The sequence below is a fragment of the Corvus cornix genome, chromosome 7 (genome assembly GCF_000738735.6).
Source record: "Corvus cornix cornix isolate S_Up_H32 chromosome 7, ASM73873v5, whole genome shotgun sequence".
In the NCBI taxonomy this organism is placed as follows: domain Eukaryota; kingdom Metazoa; phylum Chordata; class Aves; order Passeriformes; family Corvidae; genus Corvus; species Corvus cornix.
Genome location: NC_046337.1, coordinates 543,305 through 562,748, shown reverse-complemented (window position 1 = coordinate 562,748; position 19,444 = coordinate 543,305). Strand labels below are relative to the sequence as shown.

General features: G+C 58.1%; 2 protein-coding genes across 2 annotated transcripts; one reads left to right on the top strand and one right to left on the bottom strand.

The window, feature by feature from the left end:
* The first annotated feature begins 1,744 nt into the window (after window positions 1-1,744).
* On the top strand, window positions 1,745-12,000 carry GALNT5 (polypeptide N-acetylgalactosaminyltransferase 5). The gene is made up of 10 exons (XM_039555505.1): window positions 1,745-2,014; window positions 4,658-4,824; window positions 5,583-5,702; window positions 6,050-6,185; window positions 6,561-6,680; window positions 7,044-7,161; window positions 7,356-7,679; window positions 9,164-9,244; window positions 9,830-9,991; window positions 11,617-12,000. Exons 1-10 carry the CDS (start codon window positions 1,818-1,820, stop codon window positions 11,761-11,763), a joined length of 1,572 nt encoding a protein of 523 aa, XP_039411439.1. The 5' UTR covers window positions 1,745-1,817; the 3' UTR covers window positions 11,764-12,000.
* Window positions 12,001-15,993: 3,993 nt separating this feature from the next.
* Window positions 15,994-19,087, bottom strand: ERMN (ermin). The gene is made up of 3 exons (XM_039555537.1): window positions 18,616-19,087; window positions 18,223-18,309; window positions 15,994-16,607 (listed from the first exon to the last, which is right to left on the bottom strand). Exons 1-3 carry the CDS (start codon window positions 18,860-18,862, stop codon window positions 16,213-16,215), a joined length of 729 nt encoding a protein of 242 aa, XP_039411471.1. The 5' UTR covers window positions 18,863-19,087; the 3' UTR covers window positions 15,994-16,212.
* Between the last annotated feature and the right edge of the window lie 357 nt (window positions 19,088-19,444).

Here is a 19,444-nt window from a genome sequence, read left to right as displayed (position 1 = left end):
AGCCTGCCACGTCCCAGCCTGCGGTCCAGGGCCGGAGCAGGAGCAGGAGGGTGGTTCCTCGCTGGTTCCTTTCTTGGCGTTCTCCGGCTCAGCCCACCGGAGGCTGCCGTGCTTCGCCAGCGTGGCTCCCGTGCCCTGTAATTGAGCGGGGTGTGGAACACACCCACGTCCTCAGCAGCGGCTCAACCACCGACTGCCGCGCCGGCTGCCACGTGGAGCACGGACACACACCCCGAGCCACGGCCCCTCTGCCCCCGGTGGGGACCCCCGAGCCACGGCCCCGCTCCCTCCCACTCCCCCGGGCAGAGGCGCGCCGAAACACCTCCCTGGTCCTCCGGGGTGTCCCCCCCAGCCACATCACCGGTCCCTGGGGATGCCCCCCCGCAAGCTACACCACCCATCCCCCAGGATGCCTCCCCCGAGCCACAGCCCCGCTCCTCCCGGGATGTCCCGCCGGGGCCGGGCGGCTCCCCGGGTCAGGTTCCAGCGCGGGGCGGGTCCCGGGGCGGGGGCAGCCGCGTCCCGGCCCCATCCCCATCCCCGTCCCCATCCCCGTCCCCGTCCCGCCTCCCGCTCCGCTGGCCCGGCGGCTCCCGCGCCCGCCCGGGATGAGCGGGCTGCGGCGGCTGTTCCGCGGCAGCGGGCGGGCCCTGGCCTTCGTGTTCGCCGCCTCGGTGGCCTGGGTGCTGCTCGACATGGCCGCGCTCCGCCTCTCCCTCGGCGAGGCGGGCGGGCGGCTGCTGCGGGAGGCGGCGGGGCGCGGGCAGCGGCCGGGGCCGGGGCCGGGGCCAGGGTTGGGGCCGGGGTTGGTGCGGGCGCGGCCCCGGCGCGGCCCTGAGGCGCCGGCGAAGGCAGCGGGGAAGCCGGGAGCAGCCCCCGCCGGGCACGGGGCCGGGGGCCCGGGGCCATCGCCGCCTCCCCGCCAGCCCCCGGCCCCCGGGCGCAGCCGCACCCCGCGGGCAGCCCCGCTCGGCGGGACGGGCACGGCGCTGCTCGGACACGCCGGCGGCGGGAGCGAGCGGCGTCCCTCGGGCACGGCGGGACAGGCCGGCCCGGCAGCCCGGGGTGCGGGGACGGCAGCGCAGCCTGGACCAGAGGAAACAAACGTGGGACGGAAAGAAACTGCCTCCAAAACTCGCTTCGTCCTCATTAGCAAAGAGGGGATGAACCTCGCCAGCCCCGCAGCCCCGCGCCGCGGACCCCACTCTGCGGGGAACGCCACAAGGGGACATGGAAAGCACAAAGAACTTGCTGACAAGAGCAGTGATGGTGCCCACGCTGCGACTGCCACTGCTGGGGCCACCGCGATGGGTGGCAGGAGCCGGACGCTGGGTGCGACGCCAGGAGCAGCTCCCGGGCCAGCTGGCCCTGGACTGGACCGGCACGAGCAGGCGGGAGCAGCTCCTGGAGCAGCTGGCATCGACCAGGATGGACATGAGCAGGCAGGAGCAGCTCCTGGAGCAGCTGGCACTGACCAGGATGGACATGAGCAGGCGGGAGCATCTCCTGGAGCAGCTGGCACCGACCAGGATGGACATGAGCAGGCGGGAGCAGCTCCTGGAGCGGCTGGCACTGACCAGGATGGGCAGGAGCAGACGGGAGCAGCTCCTGGAGCAGCTGGCACCAGCCAGGATGGGCAGGAGCAGACGGGAGCAGCTCCTGGAGCAGCTGGCACCAGCCAGGATGGGCAGGAGCAGGCGGGAGCAGCTCCTGGAGCGGCTGGCACCAGCCAGGATGGGCAGGAGCAGGCGGGAGCAGCTCCTGGGGCAGCTGGCACTGGCCGGGATGGGCAGGAGCAGGCAGGCAGCAGCCCAGGGATGCACAGAGTTCTGTCCATGGATGCAACGCTCGCCCCAAGAGACCCCCGAGCTCCTGGCCAATTTGGACACCCTGTTGCAGTCCCTGATGAAAAACAAGAAGAAGCAAAAAGTAGATGGAAAGAAGGAAACTTTAATGTCTACCTCAGCGATCTGATCCCTGTGGATCGAGCCATCGCAGACACCAGGCCTGCTGGGTAAGATCCGCTCCCCTTGCACACACCCCTGTGCTGCACCCTGGGAATGGGCTCCATGGCTCTGGGGAGGGTTGCTGGGGGCACACCGAGCCCTCCACTTCAGCCATGCTACCTGTCAGATGGCTTTTGCCTGTCCAGGTTAGAGCAGCTTGTTGTTAAGTGTAACTCTGGGTAAAGTTTGCAGGTTGTTATAAGCCATTGAGCCTGGCTGCCCAAAGAGGCCAGGACACACAGCACGGGTAATGGGGTCAGGCCTCTCTGTGCCTCAGAACGCTGTACCTGGTGTGTCAGGTGCAGCTCTGAGCATAGCTGCCTTCAGAATTCGTGCGTTGGTTCCTGGAGCCTGCACCCCGTGGGTGTGTGTGGGCAGCAGGAGCCCCACTGCCTGGAGGGGCTCTCACACCTCAGGCTGCCGTGGCCCTTCCCTCGAGGAAGAGGCACCACAAGGGCCCTCCCGGCCGGGGAACTGCGGCGGCTCCAGAAACCCCCACAGGAGACGTGCTGAGCGCTGGCACCATGCAACAGGCACAGACTGGAAAGGCAGTCTGGGGGGCTCTGGTCTGTGGGCACATGCGGGGAGGGACGTGGAGTTTGGGCTTGGAAAGCTGGCACACAGTTACAGCTGTCGTCATGAAACGTGTGCGTGGTTCTGCACGTCTCGGGACTGCACTTGAAAACAGTCACTCTCTGCCAACAGAGAAGAGCAGGACAAGGCAAGGGCAACAGAAGGACGAGAGGCTGGGGAGCCCCATCCTGAGCTGCCCTGCCAGGTAGGCTTGGCAGTGCTGGGTTGAGGCTCGGATTTGATGATCTTAAAGGTCTTTTTCAACCTGAGCCCTTCTGTGGTTGTGAGAGCTGCAGGGAGGGCAGGGAAGGTGCCAGCTCAGGTGAGTGCCAGGCTCATCTCTTACACTCAGCCCTTCCTGCAAGCATCTCTCGGCCCCTGGGCAGGTGAGAGACTGCAGAGAGGTGCAGAGACCCTCCCACATCCCTCTTCCCATGCTCACAGACCACAGGTGGGGTGGGAATTGTGCCGTGATTATCCCCCATCCCACGGGACAGTGCAGACGTTCCCACAGTGCTGGTGGTGCATGCTGAGGTGAGATCCTGCACGGGAAGAATGGAGCAGGGAAGGGGGGAGACAGCTAGGGCTGCTTCCTGATGCCACCTACAGAAGCCACCTGTGCACAGGACCAGAGCTGTGGTGGCACTAAGCCAGCGCTGGGTTTGGTCTGGGCAGCAGAGCCCCGGAGCTGCGGAGCAGGAAGCAGCTCCAGGCAGTGACGCACCTGCCCGGGAGGAGATGCTTTGCCGTCACGGGGAACACCTTGGCCAAACAGGGCGCGTCCCTGGGGATGTGAGCTGCTGCTGCCATGGGGCACGGAGCTGCCCTGGGCACCCTGGTTCTGGCAGGAGCCTGTGAAGGCTCTGCCCTCAGCCCCTTGGCACAGCAGGTACTGGGCTGTAAGGGCCAGCTCAGGGCAGTGGCTGTTGGCAGCTCTTGGGAGCCAAACAGCTCATTATTTTTTGGTGTATTCCAGTCTCTCCCAGTTTAGATTCCAGTTCCTTTTGTGATTCTTCCTGGAGTACTGGATGAGACCACTGAAATCTGGCCAATCAATGTGTCTCCGTGCACAATGCTCGCTGCTTTTGGAGCTTTACTGACAATGCTGGTGTTCCCTGGGCACTGTGTCCCTGCAGCTGGTGTGAGGGAGAGGGCCCTGAGGAGGAGTGTGATGGGCAGGAGGCTTGTGGGGAGCACAGAGTCCAAATCAGGGGTCCTGGGGCTGAGAGAGTAAGGGAAGAGAAGGCTCCAGGGAGACCTCAGAGCCCCTCCCAGTGCATAAAGGGGCTCCAGGAGAGATGAAGAGGGACCTTGGACAGGGGCCTGGAGTGCCAGGACAAGGAGCAGTGGTTTTTCACTGCCAGAGGGCAGGGTTAGATGGGATCCTGGAAAGGAATTGTTCCCTGTGAGGGTGGGGAGGCCCTGGCACAGGGTGCCCAGAGAAGCTGTGGCTGCCCCTGGATCTCTGGAAGTTTGAGGCCAGGCAGAATGGGGTTCTGAGCAACCTGGTTTAGTGGAAGGTGCCCCTGCCCATGGGAGCAGTTGGAAAGAGAGAGGCTTTAAGTTCCCTTCCAACCCAAACTATTCCAGGATTTTATGTGGAGGACAAGGGGGCGTGACCCAGTTCTGCTCACCAGCTGCCCAGCAAGGGGCTTGTGGAGGCAGGACTGGATCCAAAATGAACTTTTCAGTGTTTTCTGCCCGCTGACCTCCCTGAGACAGAAAGACACATCTCAAGGATTGTGACACAGAGTAATTCTGGGGTGATTTTCACTTAGCCAGAGCACTGCTGATTAACTGTGAAGCCCTGAAATTCCTCTAAATTTCCTTCAGAATAGGTTCCTGTCAGAACCAAGTGAGTACATCCTGTCCCATGGGGCTGCCCATGAGAGGGGTCATGGGGCTGTGTGTGGGGTTCCCGCCTGACCCCTCTGTTCCCCTCCCAACACTGCAGGGCTTTCCCTCCATATTTCACATCGGGCATTTTCCCCTTCCCCACACATTTTCCCACAAACAGAGCCTGCAGGTTTTCAGGAATGTGACTGGCCTTCACCTGTGAGCCCATGTTGCTGTTGCAGGTGCTCTGAGCAGCAGGTCCACAACGATCTCCCGACCACCAGCATCATCATGTGCTTCGTGGACGAGGTGTGGTCAGCCCTCCTGCGCTCCGTGCACAGCGTCCTCAGCCGGTCTCCTCCGCACCTGATCGAGGAACTCATTTTGGTGGATGATTTCAGCACTAAGGGTAGGTGAAACTTCTGCTGCCTTTATGAAACTAATATAACTTGAGGGCAAAATGCAGTTTATTCTCTGTAATTCAATTCTAAGTGGGAGAGAAATCACATTTTCTCCTTCCGCTGTATTGAAGTGCATCCCTAGCCTGCACTGGGGCTGAGGGGGATCAGAGCCCTGGGATGCTGGGCTTGGCCGTGGGGGATGAAGGCAGAGGCTGCCAGAGGCTCCAGGAGCACCAGGGAGCTGGGACCTGCCCAGCCCATTCATCTTTGGGGCGTCCTGGCTCAAGGGGTTGTGCAGTCAGGAGATGCTCTCACCCCTCGCTGTGCAGCTCCCAGGCAGGTGCCCCGTGTTCCCAGTGTGGGGGACACACTCCCGGGTGGCTCGGAGGACAGGGAGCTGCAGTGGGAGCAGTGGTGAGCCGGGATCTGCGCTGCACAGTGCCTTCCATTGGCATTTCAGCCGGTACCCACCCCTGTGTTGTGATGCTTCCACTCCCTGCTGACTTCAGGCCTTAAAAATGTAGGAGTGATGTAATTTCCCAACTGCTGGTTCTCCAGGAAAGGTGCTGTCTCAGGTGCTGTCTCAGGTGGGCTTCAGAGCTCACACCATGCACACAAGGAGCCGCGCACCGTGCCCAGATGTTCCCACCCCAGACCTGAGGACCTGGTGTGCCTGGAGGTGCTTCCAGGGAAAATCTGCATGTGGCTTTTCACCCTGTATGTGGGTGGCAGTGGGTAAGTCAGCCTCACTCTCTGCACCCTGCAGAGTACCTGAAGGAGCAGCTGGACACGTACATGTCGCGGTTCCCCAAGGTGAAGATCCTGCGTCTCAAGGAGAGGCACGGTCTGATCCGGGCCAGGCTGGCGGGAGCAGAGGTCGCCAAAGGTAGGACGGGAGCCGTGTTCCAGCCATGTCAGAACCCCAGAGGTGCTGGGCATCCCTCTCCAGCACTTGAGTTTGTCCCTCCCCATGCACCAGGAGTGTCCTTTTGTCAGCATCTCCAGCCTCAGCTCCACCACCTGCCCCAGCCAGGCTGTGTCAGCACCCACATGGCCATTTCTGTCAGGAGCAGGGAAAAAACGCTCTTGGCTGTGGCTGGGCAGGTCTGGGGAGCCAAGGGGGGTTGTGGCACAGTCAGCAGCACCCTGAGCCCGCAGGGTGCCTGGGGAGGCTGCTCAGCAGGGGCTGGGTTGGGGTGCCCAAGGCCTGACCCTCCCTGGCCTGTGCCACAGGCACTGTCCTGACGTTCCTGGACTCGCATGTGGAGTGCAACGTGGGATGGCTGGAGCCGCTGCTGGAGAGGGTCCGCCTGCGCCGGGCCAAGGTCGCCTGCCCCGTCATCGAGGTCATCAGCGACAAGGACATGAGGTGAGGCAGCTCGTCCCTGGGAATCCCACTGCCCGAGCTGGTGTCCTGAGCGAAACCTCTGACTGGGACCACCATGGATCCATTACAGGCAGTGGATCCGTGACTCTGGACCCCATAACCGGCCTCCAGCAGCTTTCCACAGGGGACACAGAACATTGCTGTACACCAGAAATTAACATTAGCTGTGGATGTGGCCTGTGTTTACCACACACCTGTTCGCTTTTTCACAATTTTTAGTACATGAAGAGGATTCCTGATGAAATTGTTAAAATCCTGGTTTAATTACCTACAGATATTCATCTTCACTCATTAGGGGTGACATTTCAATCAGGAATGTGACTCAGAATTAGTCAGCCCGATCTTTTTTCTGTTTAGTTACATGACCGTGGACAACTTCCAGCGTGGGATTTTTACTTGGCCAATGAATTTTGGATGGAAGCAGATTCCACAAGAGGTCATTGAGAAAAATAAAATCAAGGAGACTGATATAATAAGGTAAAAAAAAGCAAATGCGAGAGCTTTGCAAACCAGCCTGTTCCTTTGGTAATAACTTAGCAGCAAAGGCTCCTTTGAGGCCAGATGTTGTTCTTTTGTGGCCAAGCGTTGTTCCTGTGCTTGCCAGGACAGCTGAGGCACAGGTGCGCTGGGCAGTCCCACCGCCAGGCACGGCCAAAGCCCAGGAGGCCTCTCTCCCCATGCATGGCACTGCTGGCGTGTCAGCCGTGCTGCAGGGCCAGGAGAACATTCCATTGCCTTTTTCCCTTCCCTGCCCCATTGCAGCTCTCAGGCCAGGTAAAGCCATGCCAATGCCCTCTCTGTCACGGCCACTGACAGACCGTGTGGCCTCTCTGTTCCCAGGTGCCCCGTCATGGCAGGTGGCCTCTTCTCCATCGATAAGAAGTATTTTTTTGAGTTGGGAATGTACGACCCAGGGCTGGATGTCTGGGGAGGGGAAAATATGGAGATTTCATTCAAGGTAGGTCACTGTCACGTGCCTGTACCCCTGCCAGCCTGGGTGGGTGATGGGGCTCAGGTAGGGGCTGCCCAGGGACAGTTCCGTGCTGGACACCCCATCTCCCCTGGCACCTGACTTCCTGGTTCTCTCCTGGCTTGCACAAAGCCAGCACCCAACATCAGCTCGTGTCTCTACCAGTGACCTCTGTTTCTCAGGTCTGGATGTGCGGAGGAGAGATCGAGATAGTTCCGTGCTCCAGAGTTGGGCACATTTTCAGGAATGACAATCCTTATTCCTTCCCAAAAGACCGGGTGAGAACGGTGGAGAGGAACCTGGCCCGTGTGGCAGAGGTGTGGCTGGATGAGTACAAGGAGCTCTTCTACGGCCACGCTTACCACCTGCTCCTAAAGAACGTGGACGTCGGCGACCTGACCCAGCAAATCCAGCTGCGAAAGAAGCTCCAGTGCAAGAGCTTCCGGTGGTACCTGGAGAACGTCTACCCGGATCTGGAAGCTCCCCTGGTTAAGGCCAGTGGGCTGGTACGTGCCCAGAGGATTCACTGTTCTCGGGGGACGGCTGTGCCCCGGGCAGCATCCCGCACGCTGCTGCTGCGCAGCTTCCTGGCCTTCGGTAGCATTTCAGATGTTTGAGACGGCACAGAGGCCTGGATTCCACGGTATTTTTGTAAAGAAATAGGTCACAGATAGAAGGGATAGTTTCCCTCTGGAGAGCTAGGTGGGTGTTTGGATGGTTGAGCTGGGCACATGGCAGTGCCAGGACAGGATGTGCCCCTGGGGTGGATGTGCCTCAGGGCTGGATGTGCCCTCGGGTGAGAAGTCTCTCGTGGTGGGAAGTCCCACATCACATGGGCATCCCGGGGGATCCCGCCCCAGCTCCCTGCCCCGGCTCGGGGGTCGCAGTGCAGGGCAGGGGTCGCAGTGCAGGATCTGTAGGGGCAGGGTCTGTGAGTGCAGAGTCTGTGAGTGCAGGGTCTGTGAGTACAGGGTCTGTGGGTACAGGGTCTGTAGGTGCAGGATCTGTGAGTGCAGAGTCTATGAGTGCAGGGTCTGTAGGTGCAGGGTCTGTGGGTACAGGGTCTGTAGGTGCAGGATCTGTGGGTCCAGGGTCTGTAGGTGCAGGGTCTGTAGGTGCAGGGTCTGTAGGTCCAGGGTCTGTGGGTACAGGGTCTGTAGGTGCAGGGTCTGTGAGTGCAGGGTCTGTGGGTACAGGGTCTGTAGGTGCAGGGTCTGTAGGTGCAGGGTCTGTAGGTCCAGGGTCTGTGGGTACAGGGTCTGTAGGTGCAGGGTCTGTGAGTGCAGGGTCTGTGGGTACAGGGTCTGTAGGTGCAGGGTCTGTAGGTGCAGGGTCTGTGAGTGCAGAGTCTATGGGTACAGGGTCTGTAGGTGCAGGGTCTGTGAGTGCAGGGTCTGTGGGTACAGGGTCTATGGGTACAGGGTCTGTAGGTGCAGGGTCTGTGAGTACAGGGTCTGTGGGTACAGGGTCTGTGAGTACAGGGTCTGTAGGTGCAGGGTCTGTAGCACGGCTCTGCCGCCAGCAGAGCGCAGCAGCCGCTCGCGTTCCCAGCGCTGCGGGGCCGGGAGGAAGGACCGGCACCGCTCTGGGCACAGAACCTGCGCCTCGCCGGGGGCAGTGAGCAGAGAACACCTTAAAGTCCTTTTGAATTCAATGCTGCCTCCACAAGCCCCTTGCTTGGTGCCTGGTGGGAGAAACCGCGTCAGGCTCCCCTTCTCCTCCACCACAGAGTCCCTGAATGGTTTAGGTGGAAAGGGACCTTAAAGCTCAGCTTATTCCATCCCCTGCCATGGGCTGGGACACCCTTCACTAGATCACGTTGCTCCAAGCCCTGTCCAGCCTGGCCTGGAACACTCTTTTCTGCCTTCCTTTGTTATGTGAACAGTATTAATCAGAGTCCTGTGAACCCAGCAGGTTCAGTGCAGTGTAACATCCTCTCTCCCTTCTTGGGAATTTATGTCTAAATCTGCCTTTTGTTGCTGTTTCCCAGCTCGTTAACGTGGCCCTGGCAGGGTGCATCGCTGTGGAAGGCTCCACTCTGGCTTTTGAGGAGTGTGATGTTAACAACACGGTAAGGACAGTCTGCACACACCCCGGGTGTGTCACACTGCCTGTGGCGCTTGGCGTGGAGCTCCTGTGCCTCGCCGTGGTGACCTGTCCCCTCCCTGGGAGCTAACTGAAGCCCTTCCCGCCTGGGGACATGGCCAGGTGATGCCTGGCAGCAGCAAGGGGCAGGAATTGCCTGTTGGCACAGCCTGTAGCCAAGCAACAGTGTCAGAAACAGCAAATTCAGCTGCTGTAGGAAGGTTTGATAAAGCTATGAGTTTGCACATGAAAACAGAAATATTTAAACACCAGCCTGTGATTTGTGTGCTGATGCTGAACATCCAGCTCTACCTTAGAGCCCCTTCCAGTGCCTAAAGGGGCTCTGAGAGGGCCAGAGAAGGACTTTGGACAAGGGCCTAGAGTGACAGCACAAGGGGCAATGGCTTCCCACTGCCAGAGGGCAGGGATGGATGGGGTATTGGGAAGGAATTCCTGCCTGTGAGGCTGGTGAAGCCCTGGCACAGGGTGCCCAGAGAAGCTGTGGCCATCCCCAGCCAGCCCTGCGATGGAGCCTGACGGGGCCGTGTCTCTTCCTGCTCTCTCCCCACAGAACCAGAAGTTCAACTACACCTGGCTGAGGCTGATCCAGCACGGAGAGCTCTGCCTCGCCCCGTCTGCCATCGTGGGAGCAGTGGGCCTGCGCCACTGCCAGGGCAGGAGCCGCAGCCTGGCCTGGCTCCACAGGTCACTGGCCACTGTCCAGCCGGGGCTGGTGAGTGATGCAGCCCCTGCCATCCCGGGATGGGTCAGCGTGCCGGGACAGCGCTGACGGGGGGACAGCCCGGCACGGGGGTGCCCCACCCTCTGCTGCCCGCTTTGCCAAAGCCACCTGTCACCTGAGACACGGTGCCCGGCCCCCCGACACTGCTCGTGCCCCTCTGCGGGGGCTGTGTCAGGCCCAGTGACGAGCATCCTGACCCAGCCTGCCAGGCTGGGGGACACGGGGGGACACTGGGGGACACTGGGGACATGGCAGGTGCTGCCACTGCCGCAGCAGAGTTACAGAACATCCTGGTTCTAGACAGAAACCGTCGATAGCACTTAAAGGGAGACGAGTCAGTATCGATCGGCTCTCAGCTCACAGGGGGTTTTAAAGAAAGCATTTATGGAAAGGAAAAGAATGGATACTCGCATTAATTGCCTGTGCTGCACAAAGAGTCACGGCTGTGTCTCTGTCAGCCTGGTGTAAGCAGCTGTCCAAAATGCTCTGAAATGGCACAGTTTATTGTTGAGAAAGAAACACTGTTCACTTAAGAAAGAAAAAATGGAGTTGAATTACGCACTCAATATATAGACGATTTCCTGTTCCACTTTGGTTTTTTCAGCCTAAAGTGTTGAATGCCAGAATGCCACAGGCTCACCTTGGGTGTTTGGGGAAAACTACAGGAACATTTTTATCCACTTACTGAAAATTGTCATTTCACTTTGTGAAGAATATGCAGAAATGCCCAGGGAGCTGTATGGGGCACGGGCAGGTCTTGTCTCCTGTTCCAGCCTGATATCTCAGCTGAGGGTGAGATGGATTTGGTGGTGCTCTTTTACTGGTGCCAGCAACAGGAGTCTGAGGAGAGCTCAGTGGTTGCTGGCTAAAGGAGTTGCAGTGCTTTACCCTCTCCTGACATCAGTCATTGTGTTGTCTAATGATGTGAAGTGCAGCTCCTGTCTGCACAAAGATGCAGCTCCTGCCCAGACCCCCTCCACACCAGGAGCATTTCACCTCGGTGTTAATGAGCTGGCCCTGAGAGTCGATGTCCCTTGCCTGGGGCAGCACCTGCAGCATCACCTGGCTGGCCGCTGGGGTTAGAGAGGTAAATCCAATGAGATGTGAAAAGCAAAAGGATGGAGATCACTCAGACTCTTTGTTCTTTCACAGTGCAAGGTACTGCCCCAGCACCTGAGCTCCGGGGCTGGTGCCTGACATCCTTTTCAGTGCAGTACCAGTGCTGAGCTCATCAGCCAACAAACTAAAACACGGAAATCAGTCGCCTGCTGTACATTCCCTAGGTAGCAAATCCCATCCGAGTGACTCCCTCCGTGGTAACTGCCACGCAGACAGTGAGAGTATTCCCAGTGAAGGAAAATCCAGGAAGCACAACAGGTGTGCCGTGATCCTGGCTCAGCAACAGGTGCAGGCCTGGATCTCACACCAAAGTCCCTGTAAGTCAGCAAAGATATCCAGGTATTAGGGACGAGCCAAAAAAGGGCACACTGTACGGGGCTGGGCTTTCTCAGAGGGAAAGTAGAACTGCTGCTGCAAGAGCCCTAAAGCCTGAATGGCCCCTAAGCCTGAGCCCTGCCAAAGCCCGGGCCCCCTAAGCCCTCCTCTCTCTCCTGCAGACCGACCACATCATCTCGGAGCACCAGCACCTCCCGCAGCCGGCTTGCTTGGAAGTGGATCCCTCGTACAAAGCCCTGAGGGTGAAAGCCTGTGACTCCACAAACCCTTATCAGAAGTGGCAGTTTGGCACTTACCACGCGGACTGAGGGCAGCCCAGTTGCGCCAGGACCGCCGAGGTGTGACAGCAGCTACCGAATGGGAAGTGCATTTCCAAATGATAGCTGGAATCCGTGGTTTGATACCAGCGCGTTGAGGGACCCGAATACCGAGAGCAGCACGTCTCACGTGACAGTGCCTGAACAGATCAGCCTCATTTTCCCTCACTGGAGAAGACTTTGAGGAAAACTCATTTTCTGTATTATTAAATGGAAATATTTTTCGAAGTCCCCATCCTGCTGTAAGCAAACATCCCTCAGTTCCCACCCACAGCAGCATAAGCTACAGAAATACTTCCAGGGCCCTGTAATTTTGTGAGCAGCCAATTGGGCTGCTTATTCCTCCACAGAAACTGGAAGTTTGTTGACCAATGCATCAAAAAATCCATCACCGTGTCCGCGCTGGATCTGGCTGCAGGATCCCTCCCTGTGGGACCTGTTGTGTGACAGATGAGGATCAGGGTTCTGTGAGGAATCAATTGCACGTTGATAAAGCCCACATTTTGTAGTGGGAGGTGGATGGGGGTCAGCCCCACCAGGGCTGCAGAAGAGGCCTGGAGCAGTCCTTCCCTGTGCTGGGACAGCGAGGACACACGTGCCTCGCTTTGCGTGGTGGGGAGAGGAGCTGCTGGAGCAGGGAACCAGAGGTTTATCCTGTTTCTTGCCAGAGGCACGATCCAGAGGCCAGCCTGGAAGCTCCTCATCCCAGGGCAGCCAGGTTGTCCCAGCATGGGGCCGCCAGGACCCACCCATATCCCTGAGCCCCTGTGGCTTTCTGGGGGCTCTCCAGGAGCACTGCTGCTCCCTCAGCCCAGGCTGCATGGCACAGCCAGGCTCTGCACACCAAACTCCCTCTGGACTCACTGTCATGGGCAAGTGTTGTCCTTCCTGTGAAACTCTTCATCTCCAAAATCCATCACCAGTCACCGATGGGACGGATTTGATGGGAGAATAAATTCTGTGTGCCAGGGCTGTGAGATCCAGAGTACGTAACACCAAGCGGGGTTTCTACCCCGCTCCCATTGGGAATTCCTGCTGAGGGATGCTGCTCCCTGTACCCCTGCAGAGATGAGGGGCAGCTCCAGCACAAGCCCTTGGCGTACCTGGGCTGAGCATGGCCCTCGCTGCTTACGGCACCGGTGAGCACAGCCGAGCCCCAGTCCTGCCTCACACCCCCCGACCTCTCCTTTGGGTTTGCAGAAGGCCCTGGCATAATGCTACCTCTGACAGGGTGGATCAGTGCTGACAGCATCTGACAGGCTCAGTCTGCCAAAATATTGATTGGCCCAAGAGATTTTCCCAGTTGACTCCTATTCCAACTGTCTTCCTGATTTTCTCTCCCTCCTTCAGCGCAGCTAGCCCGCAGTCACCATCAGAAAAATGACACAGACGTTGTTTGGGCAGTCAGCTCGTATCAGGAGCATGAATTTCATCAAATTCTGTTTGCTGACATTCAATCACTTGTCACCGAGCAGGCACCAGGCGGTCATATGTCACAGTCACATCCCATCGCCAGCCCTGTCACTCGTGTGCCGCTGCCCTGCTTGTGTAAATGCTCACTTCCCTGTTGGATCTTTGCTCAAAGACTGGAGGGCGCCTGGGGGCCGCTGGCAGTGAGCTGGGGCCCTGCTGTTGCTCCATACTGAGAACATTCCGATGGCACCAGTCAGCCCAGTCTTCCAGAAACGAGAGCATTTTTCCGGCAGGCTCGGCAGCCGTGGCGCTGGGCGCCCGTGACACTCCTCCCCACGGACACTCGGGCTGGGCATTGCTCCGTGGGGCCGGGCAGCTTTGGGAGCAGCAGGGCCAGGCACCACGGGTGGAAAAACCTGTGCATGGGATGGGGACAGGAGCCCCTGATGTCCCCGGTGTTAAATAATTTAAAAAAAAAAAAAAAAAAAGGAATAAATGATAATAGATGAAGCTGCTTCCTCTGAGCGCAGTGTGTTAAATCTGACCAACCTGGACCCTCTCTAGGGGCTCCTCCCGAGTTACAGCCAGGTTGAACCGTAAAGCATCACCGCAGGAAGAGCCTTCAAAGCGCCAATTCCCCTGATTTCTGGCCGTGCTGGCTCCTCGTTCGGTGCAGGGAAGGGCAGTTGCTGAGCTGGTTGCTGCAGCCACAGCTGCTGCAGGTGTCGTGACACCTGGCACCAACTCTCTGCACAGGGCTCCGCCTCTCACTCGCCGGCTGTCAGAAAGGATTTTCAGGCTGTGGTTGCCATGCCCTAGGCAGCATCTGCCTGAAAGTGCCTCTGCTCCACGGACAAGGGCCCAGATATCTGCGTGTCCCTTGCCCTCACACGCCGTGCGGGCAGCTCCGTGCCCGGCTCCTCCCCATGCGCATCTGGCCCGCTGACCACAGTGATGGCCAGAGGCCCAGCACTCCATCCCTGCCCATTGTGAACCCCTTGCTGTTCACACCACACCCTCCCGGCGGGTCAGGCCAGGTGGGAAGGGCTCTCGGGAGAGGCTCTCGGGAAGGGCTCTTGGGGGCCCCGAGCATCCCAGCCCCTTCCTTTTCCAGCTCCCCGCGAAGGGGAGAGGCCCCTGCTGCTCTGGGCTGAGCGGGCGCTGCTGTGCAGGGGAGGTACAAAGCGAGTCCAAGGCTCTCGGAAGCCCTGGGGAGCCTTTCCCACCGAAAGCTCTGGGAGTGGTCACAAAGACTGATACAATCAGAGTGGTTTGGGTTGGAAGGGACCTTAAAGCTCATCTTGTTCCACCCCCGTGCCATGGGCAGGGACACCTTTCCCTATCCCAGGTTGCTCCCAGCCCTGTCCAGCGTGGCCTTGGCTGGAATCACCATAACCACGTTTTCAAGAGGGACGTGCCACCCCCAGAGCAGCTGTCAGCAGGAACAGACCCACAGTATAAGTTGGTACAAGCAAAGCTCAGAATTTCCCCAGGCCAAGGAGCAAATAAACAAGTGTGAATGGCACAATGAGGGCTGTGTCTGCTGGCACAATGCAGAATTGCCCTGTATTATTTTCACGTTGCCAGTAAATAATTGCCTTTATGTAGAACAAGAAAAGTCAAAGCGATAATCAGTGCTGCTGGAGATGTAAAACTAATCCTTAAAAAGGCACTTATGGCTGCAGGAGGCCACTGTATAACTCCATCCTTACCTCCTCTCCCTTGCCAGCTGTTCTCAGCTTTCCCAGATGCTTTCTGGAGTGACAATTGCAAAGCTAAATCCCAACTCTAGACAAATCTGAATGTAAAACATTTTTAAAAGATTGCCACCACTGCATGGTGGTTACACAAAGGTCTTTCAAAATGGAGAAGGGTAATGTCCAGGTGAGACAAAAATAATGGATAAAACTCACCTGGTTTTGACAAAATAATCTTTAAAATTTTGTGTCTAAACTTAGCATGAAAATCAAGAAGACACCTAAGAGTCTGACCTGGTGGCATTGGGAGATTAGGTGTTCCTGGCAGTGGCCAGGCTCACCATGTGCACGCAGGCACAGGCATGGAGGTGCCGGCTGAGCTGCTGCCCTCAGGGCCAGCCCAGACCCTGCTGCGTCTCTGGAGATGGCACTGGTCACCGGTACAACTGGCCCAAGGCCACCCTGGGCTGGCAGGGCAGACACCGTGGCCAGCCAGCACCAGCAGCACTGCCCACAGCTGCCCCCCGGCCTGGTGGGGACCCCAGCACCAGGGCTGGGGCTGCCAGCAAGGAGGGACAGCAGGGGAAGAGGAGCCCGGTGTGGCCTGGCTGCACCCTGGGTCACAGTCCGGCTCACACGGGGGGCAGCAGGGCCGGTGTGGGCAGGCAGGTGACACCACTGCTCACACCTGAGCCCACAGTGCTATCACACCCCGAGTGAGGGGTGGCAGGGAGGGCACAGGGGCCTCGGTGCCCCCTCATCCCCTTCGGCTCCCAGCCAGCAGCGCCTGCCCGCGGTGCCGGTGCATCTCCACCCCCGCAGCACAACGTGGGCACGGACAGTGCTGGCAGAGGGAGGCTGCCAGGGCACCATCAGGCACAAGGACAGGCAGACTGCAAAACAGAGCAGGGGGGTGCCAGCAGTCGTCCCTTTTTCCCCCTGCCCTGGCAGTGTCACGACTGCCACACTGCCAGCTCATTACTGCACGGCTGGTGGCTTGGGCCACGTGCGTGTCGGCAGCCAGAGGAGCCCCAGCCAGCTCCAGCCTTCCTGTGGTCTCAACACGCTTGTAAAGGTGGAGAGAAAATAAGAGGATAACCTTAAAATCAAATGGGTATGTACTTAGCAAACTGATTATTTATTTTCCTGCGCTATGGACGCTTCTGCCCCTGTCAAAGCCAAGATGTTAAATTTTCACAGTGTATTATAAATCATATACAAAAAGAAGGAAAGCAGTGACCTTGTGTTGCGTGAAGAGACACGTCTTGGGGGAACAAAATAAAACCAAGCTTGGAGCAAAGGCTTGGTGTGTTAGGCACTTCCCCTCAGTTCATAAGTGCATCATGGACTCAAACTCATCGATCCGCTGCTTGGTGTTTCCTTTGCGGATCCTCCGGTAGGAGATTGTGTTGTATCTGGAATAGCTGTGTCTGGAGATGTCATTCTTTTTTCCCAGGCCGGGCTGCTCCCCCCGTTTCTCCAGCGGGGAGTTGCAGCCGGGGCTGGCCGGGGGCGGTGGTTGCTTGTCGCTGTCTCTCTGCTGCAGGCGGGACGCTTCGCTGTTCTCCTTCTTGATTTCAATCACCTGAACTTCATCCTCTTCGGTGTCCTCCTCCTCTGCCTCCTCCTCTTCCTCCTCCTCCTCCCCGGCCGGGTTCCCTGTGGGGTCGGCGCTGCCCGCCAGGGTCTCCGTGCCGGGAGCGGCCGCCGGAGAGCGCCCCGGCCCTGCGCGACACGGGCGCGGCGGGTGAGAGGGGCTCCGGGGACACTCACCCGCTCCTGCCCCACATCCCCCACCCCAGGGACAGGGGGAGCACGGCCAGGCTGGACGCCAACACCGGGGCTGCCTGGGGCACGCTGGAGAGACTCCCTGCGCTCCCAAACTCATTGCTTGCCCTTTCTAATGCCTCCCCCGTTGTACTCCCACTCCCGGGAAGGGAAGGGAAGGGAAGGGAAGGGAAGGGAAGGGAAGGGAAGGGAAGGGAAGGGAAGGGAAGGGAAGGGAAGGGAAGGGAAGGGAGCTATTCTGCATGCAGTGCCCAGCTGTGCCCCACTGGGACGTGTCCCTCCCTCAGCAGTGGCCACCCTGGCGGCGATGGCCATCTCCCATTTGCCCTGTTTGGCACGTCTCTGTGGTTAATGATGCTTTAATGTTGCAACAAATGGTCTATTCAAGGTTTTGCCTGTGGGGTCCAGAGTATTAATTAGACTAAATTGGTTGGGTACTAAAAAGCTGCCTGCAATTTCGAGATAAACTGCTGTGGTTGCAGGGCGGGTGCAGGGGGCCCATGAGAGATCCTTTAATAGGTTTTATTGTGTGCTTCTAAAGCAGCACAGCTGGAATATGGATGTCAGCTCTAAGTGGGAAAGCTCCACCACTATTCACCTCACAGCCTAGGCAGCTGCTATGAAATATTAATTTGCCCATGACAAATGTTCAGATATTTTTCCTTTTGTTAATGGAAGCAGGTTTTGCTTCCAGGGCTGAGCCCATGACTCATTTAGAGCCCACTTCAAAGCTCAGGGCAGAGCATCACCAGCAGCTCCCGGTCCAGCCACCCTTGTCCCACCACTGCCAAAGCCACAGAGATGGGAGGAGCCTGTGGGTGGGAGATGTGGAAAGGAGTAATGCCTAGAGCCCCCTCGGAGAGGTGTGGCTGTTCTCCTCTAGTAACACTCCAATAAATATAATATAAAATACTCCTTTGGTAACTCTCCATAAAATACTCCTCCTTTTGGAGGAGTGGCTGCAGTTTGCATAGTGAATTAAGTATGTTCATTTATGCATATACTCAGTGTATTTGTAACTCCTGACCAGGATGGGCAGTGACCCCCCTGCAGCCCTGCTCACCCACAGGAGATGGCTGAGGGTCCATTTCTACCATTTTCACCCAGAAACGAGCAGAGCAGACCCAGTAGCAGGTGTTTAGGGGAGCAATTTTTTGTGGGTAGTTGGTTATTGGGGGATTCAACACTTGGTGAATCAGGCAGGAAAAGAATTTGGGTTTTGTGACCACCAGCAGCCTCACAAGGTTCTCCTCTGAGCATGGAGCAGAAGACAGAGTATCTCCCAACCTCATGAGGCTGTTGGGGACCTCCTGGCTGAAGACCCCACAAAGCTTGAATACCCCAAGGTCGAGGAGATTCGTAAAACCTCTGGAGGGAAGATACCAGCCGTGGTTTCTAAGGTGCAGCAACTCACAGATGAGAAATGAGTCACTGCTCTCTGGAATAGAAGGGTCTGACCCAATTAAAAAGATAATAACCACCTACATCCAGCATCCATCGTGTCTTTGCTACACATCAGGGAAACCCCGCATCAGATGGCATTTTGCATTACCTTCCCCTGATCCCTGGCCATTGGTCCCTGTGTCCTGGATATCCGCTGGTCCCTGCTGTAGTGTCCCATTGTTCTCCGCTCGCTTTTCTTTGGGAAACACAAAGCACAAGACATGGGCTGATGGAGCAATTAGTGATGACAATCAGGTTTTAATGGCTGCAGATCGGCAGATTTTCAGAGCAGATTTAGAATTGCTCGTTTCTTTAGTTATGAACTGTTCATTGCATCCATCAAATGTGACCCAGACTCTGAATTACTCCAAGTCACTGTTACAGCTACCACAGATTAGGAATTTTGACTAACACGCGCAGCACATCCCGCTATTCATCAGGCTATAGATAGAACAGAACTTTTCTCTCCCAGCACTTAGAGACAGGCAGCCCCGTACGATACCTTGGCACCGCTTCTCTCCAGCAAAATTCCCAGGAGTGATGTCCTCTCCCAATGAATTTCTATTTTCCTCCAGATTTTCCTTTTCAGGTGAAGTGTCAGGGCTCGTTTCCGCATTTGCGTACGGGACTGTCCCAACAGATTTTGCAATTTCATCGATGCCACCGATGACGGGGCGCGGGCCGTGCTCCGGGGGAACGCTCCCGTTGCACGCCGGCATGGTGGGTGCTGCAGGGATTTCTTCCGTCATGCTGAGGGCCGGACCGTGCCGTGCCGTCCCGTGCTCTCCGACTGGGGCCCTGCTCCTCCGGGGCCTCGCTCCTGCCCCGGGGTGGGGAGCTCCTCGTCACCCCTTCGCCCCGGGGTCTGGTCCCCTGCGAGAGCGGTCCTGGCGCGTCTCCTCTGCCGAGCCCGCGGCCGCACCATCCGCTGTGCCCAGGGCTTGCCAGCCCAATCAGCACCTCCCTTGTCGCCAAGGCTCTGCCCGTTGCATAATTAAATGCACCATTATAATTTACATAAACAAACAATCTGAAGCAAGGAAGCTTTTGTGCTGGCCTGGAGAGCGGGGCTGTGGGCATGTCAGCCCCGCGGCAATAAACGGGAGTTTGTGCTCCGGGCACAACGGCCCTTTGTGTCCCCGCTGGACACAGGCACGGCCATTGTTCTGACCCCTAATCCCCGGAGGGTGACCACCTTCCCCAGCGCCTGCCACCTAACCCGCTTAACATTCCCCATCGGGTTTGTGCCGGGAATCCTGCCGGGGTTGAACCTCGCCGTGGATGGACCCTGCCGGGGATGGACCTCGCCGTGGATGGACCCTGCCGGGGTT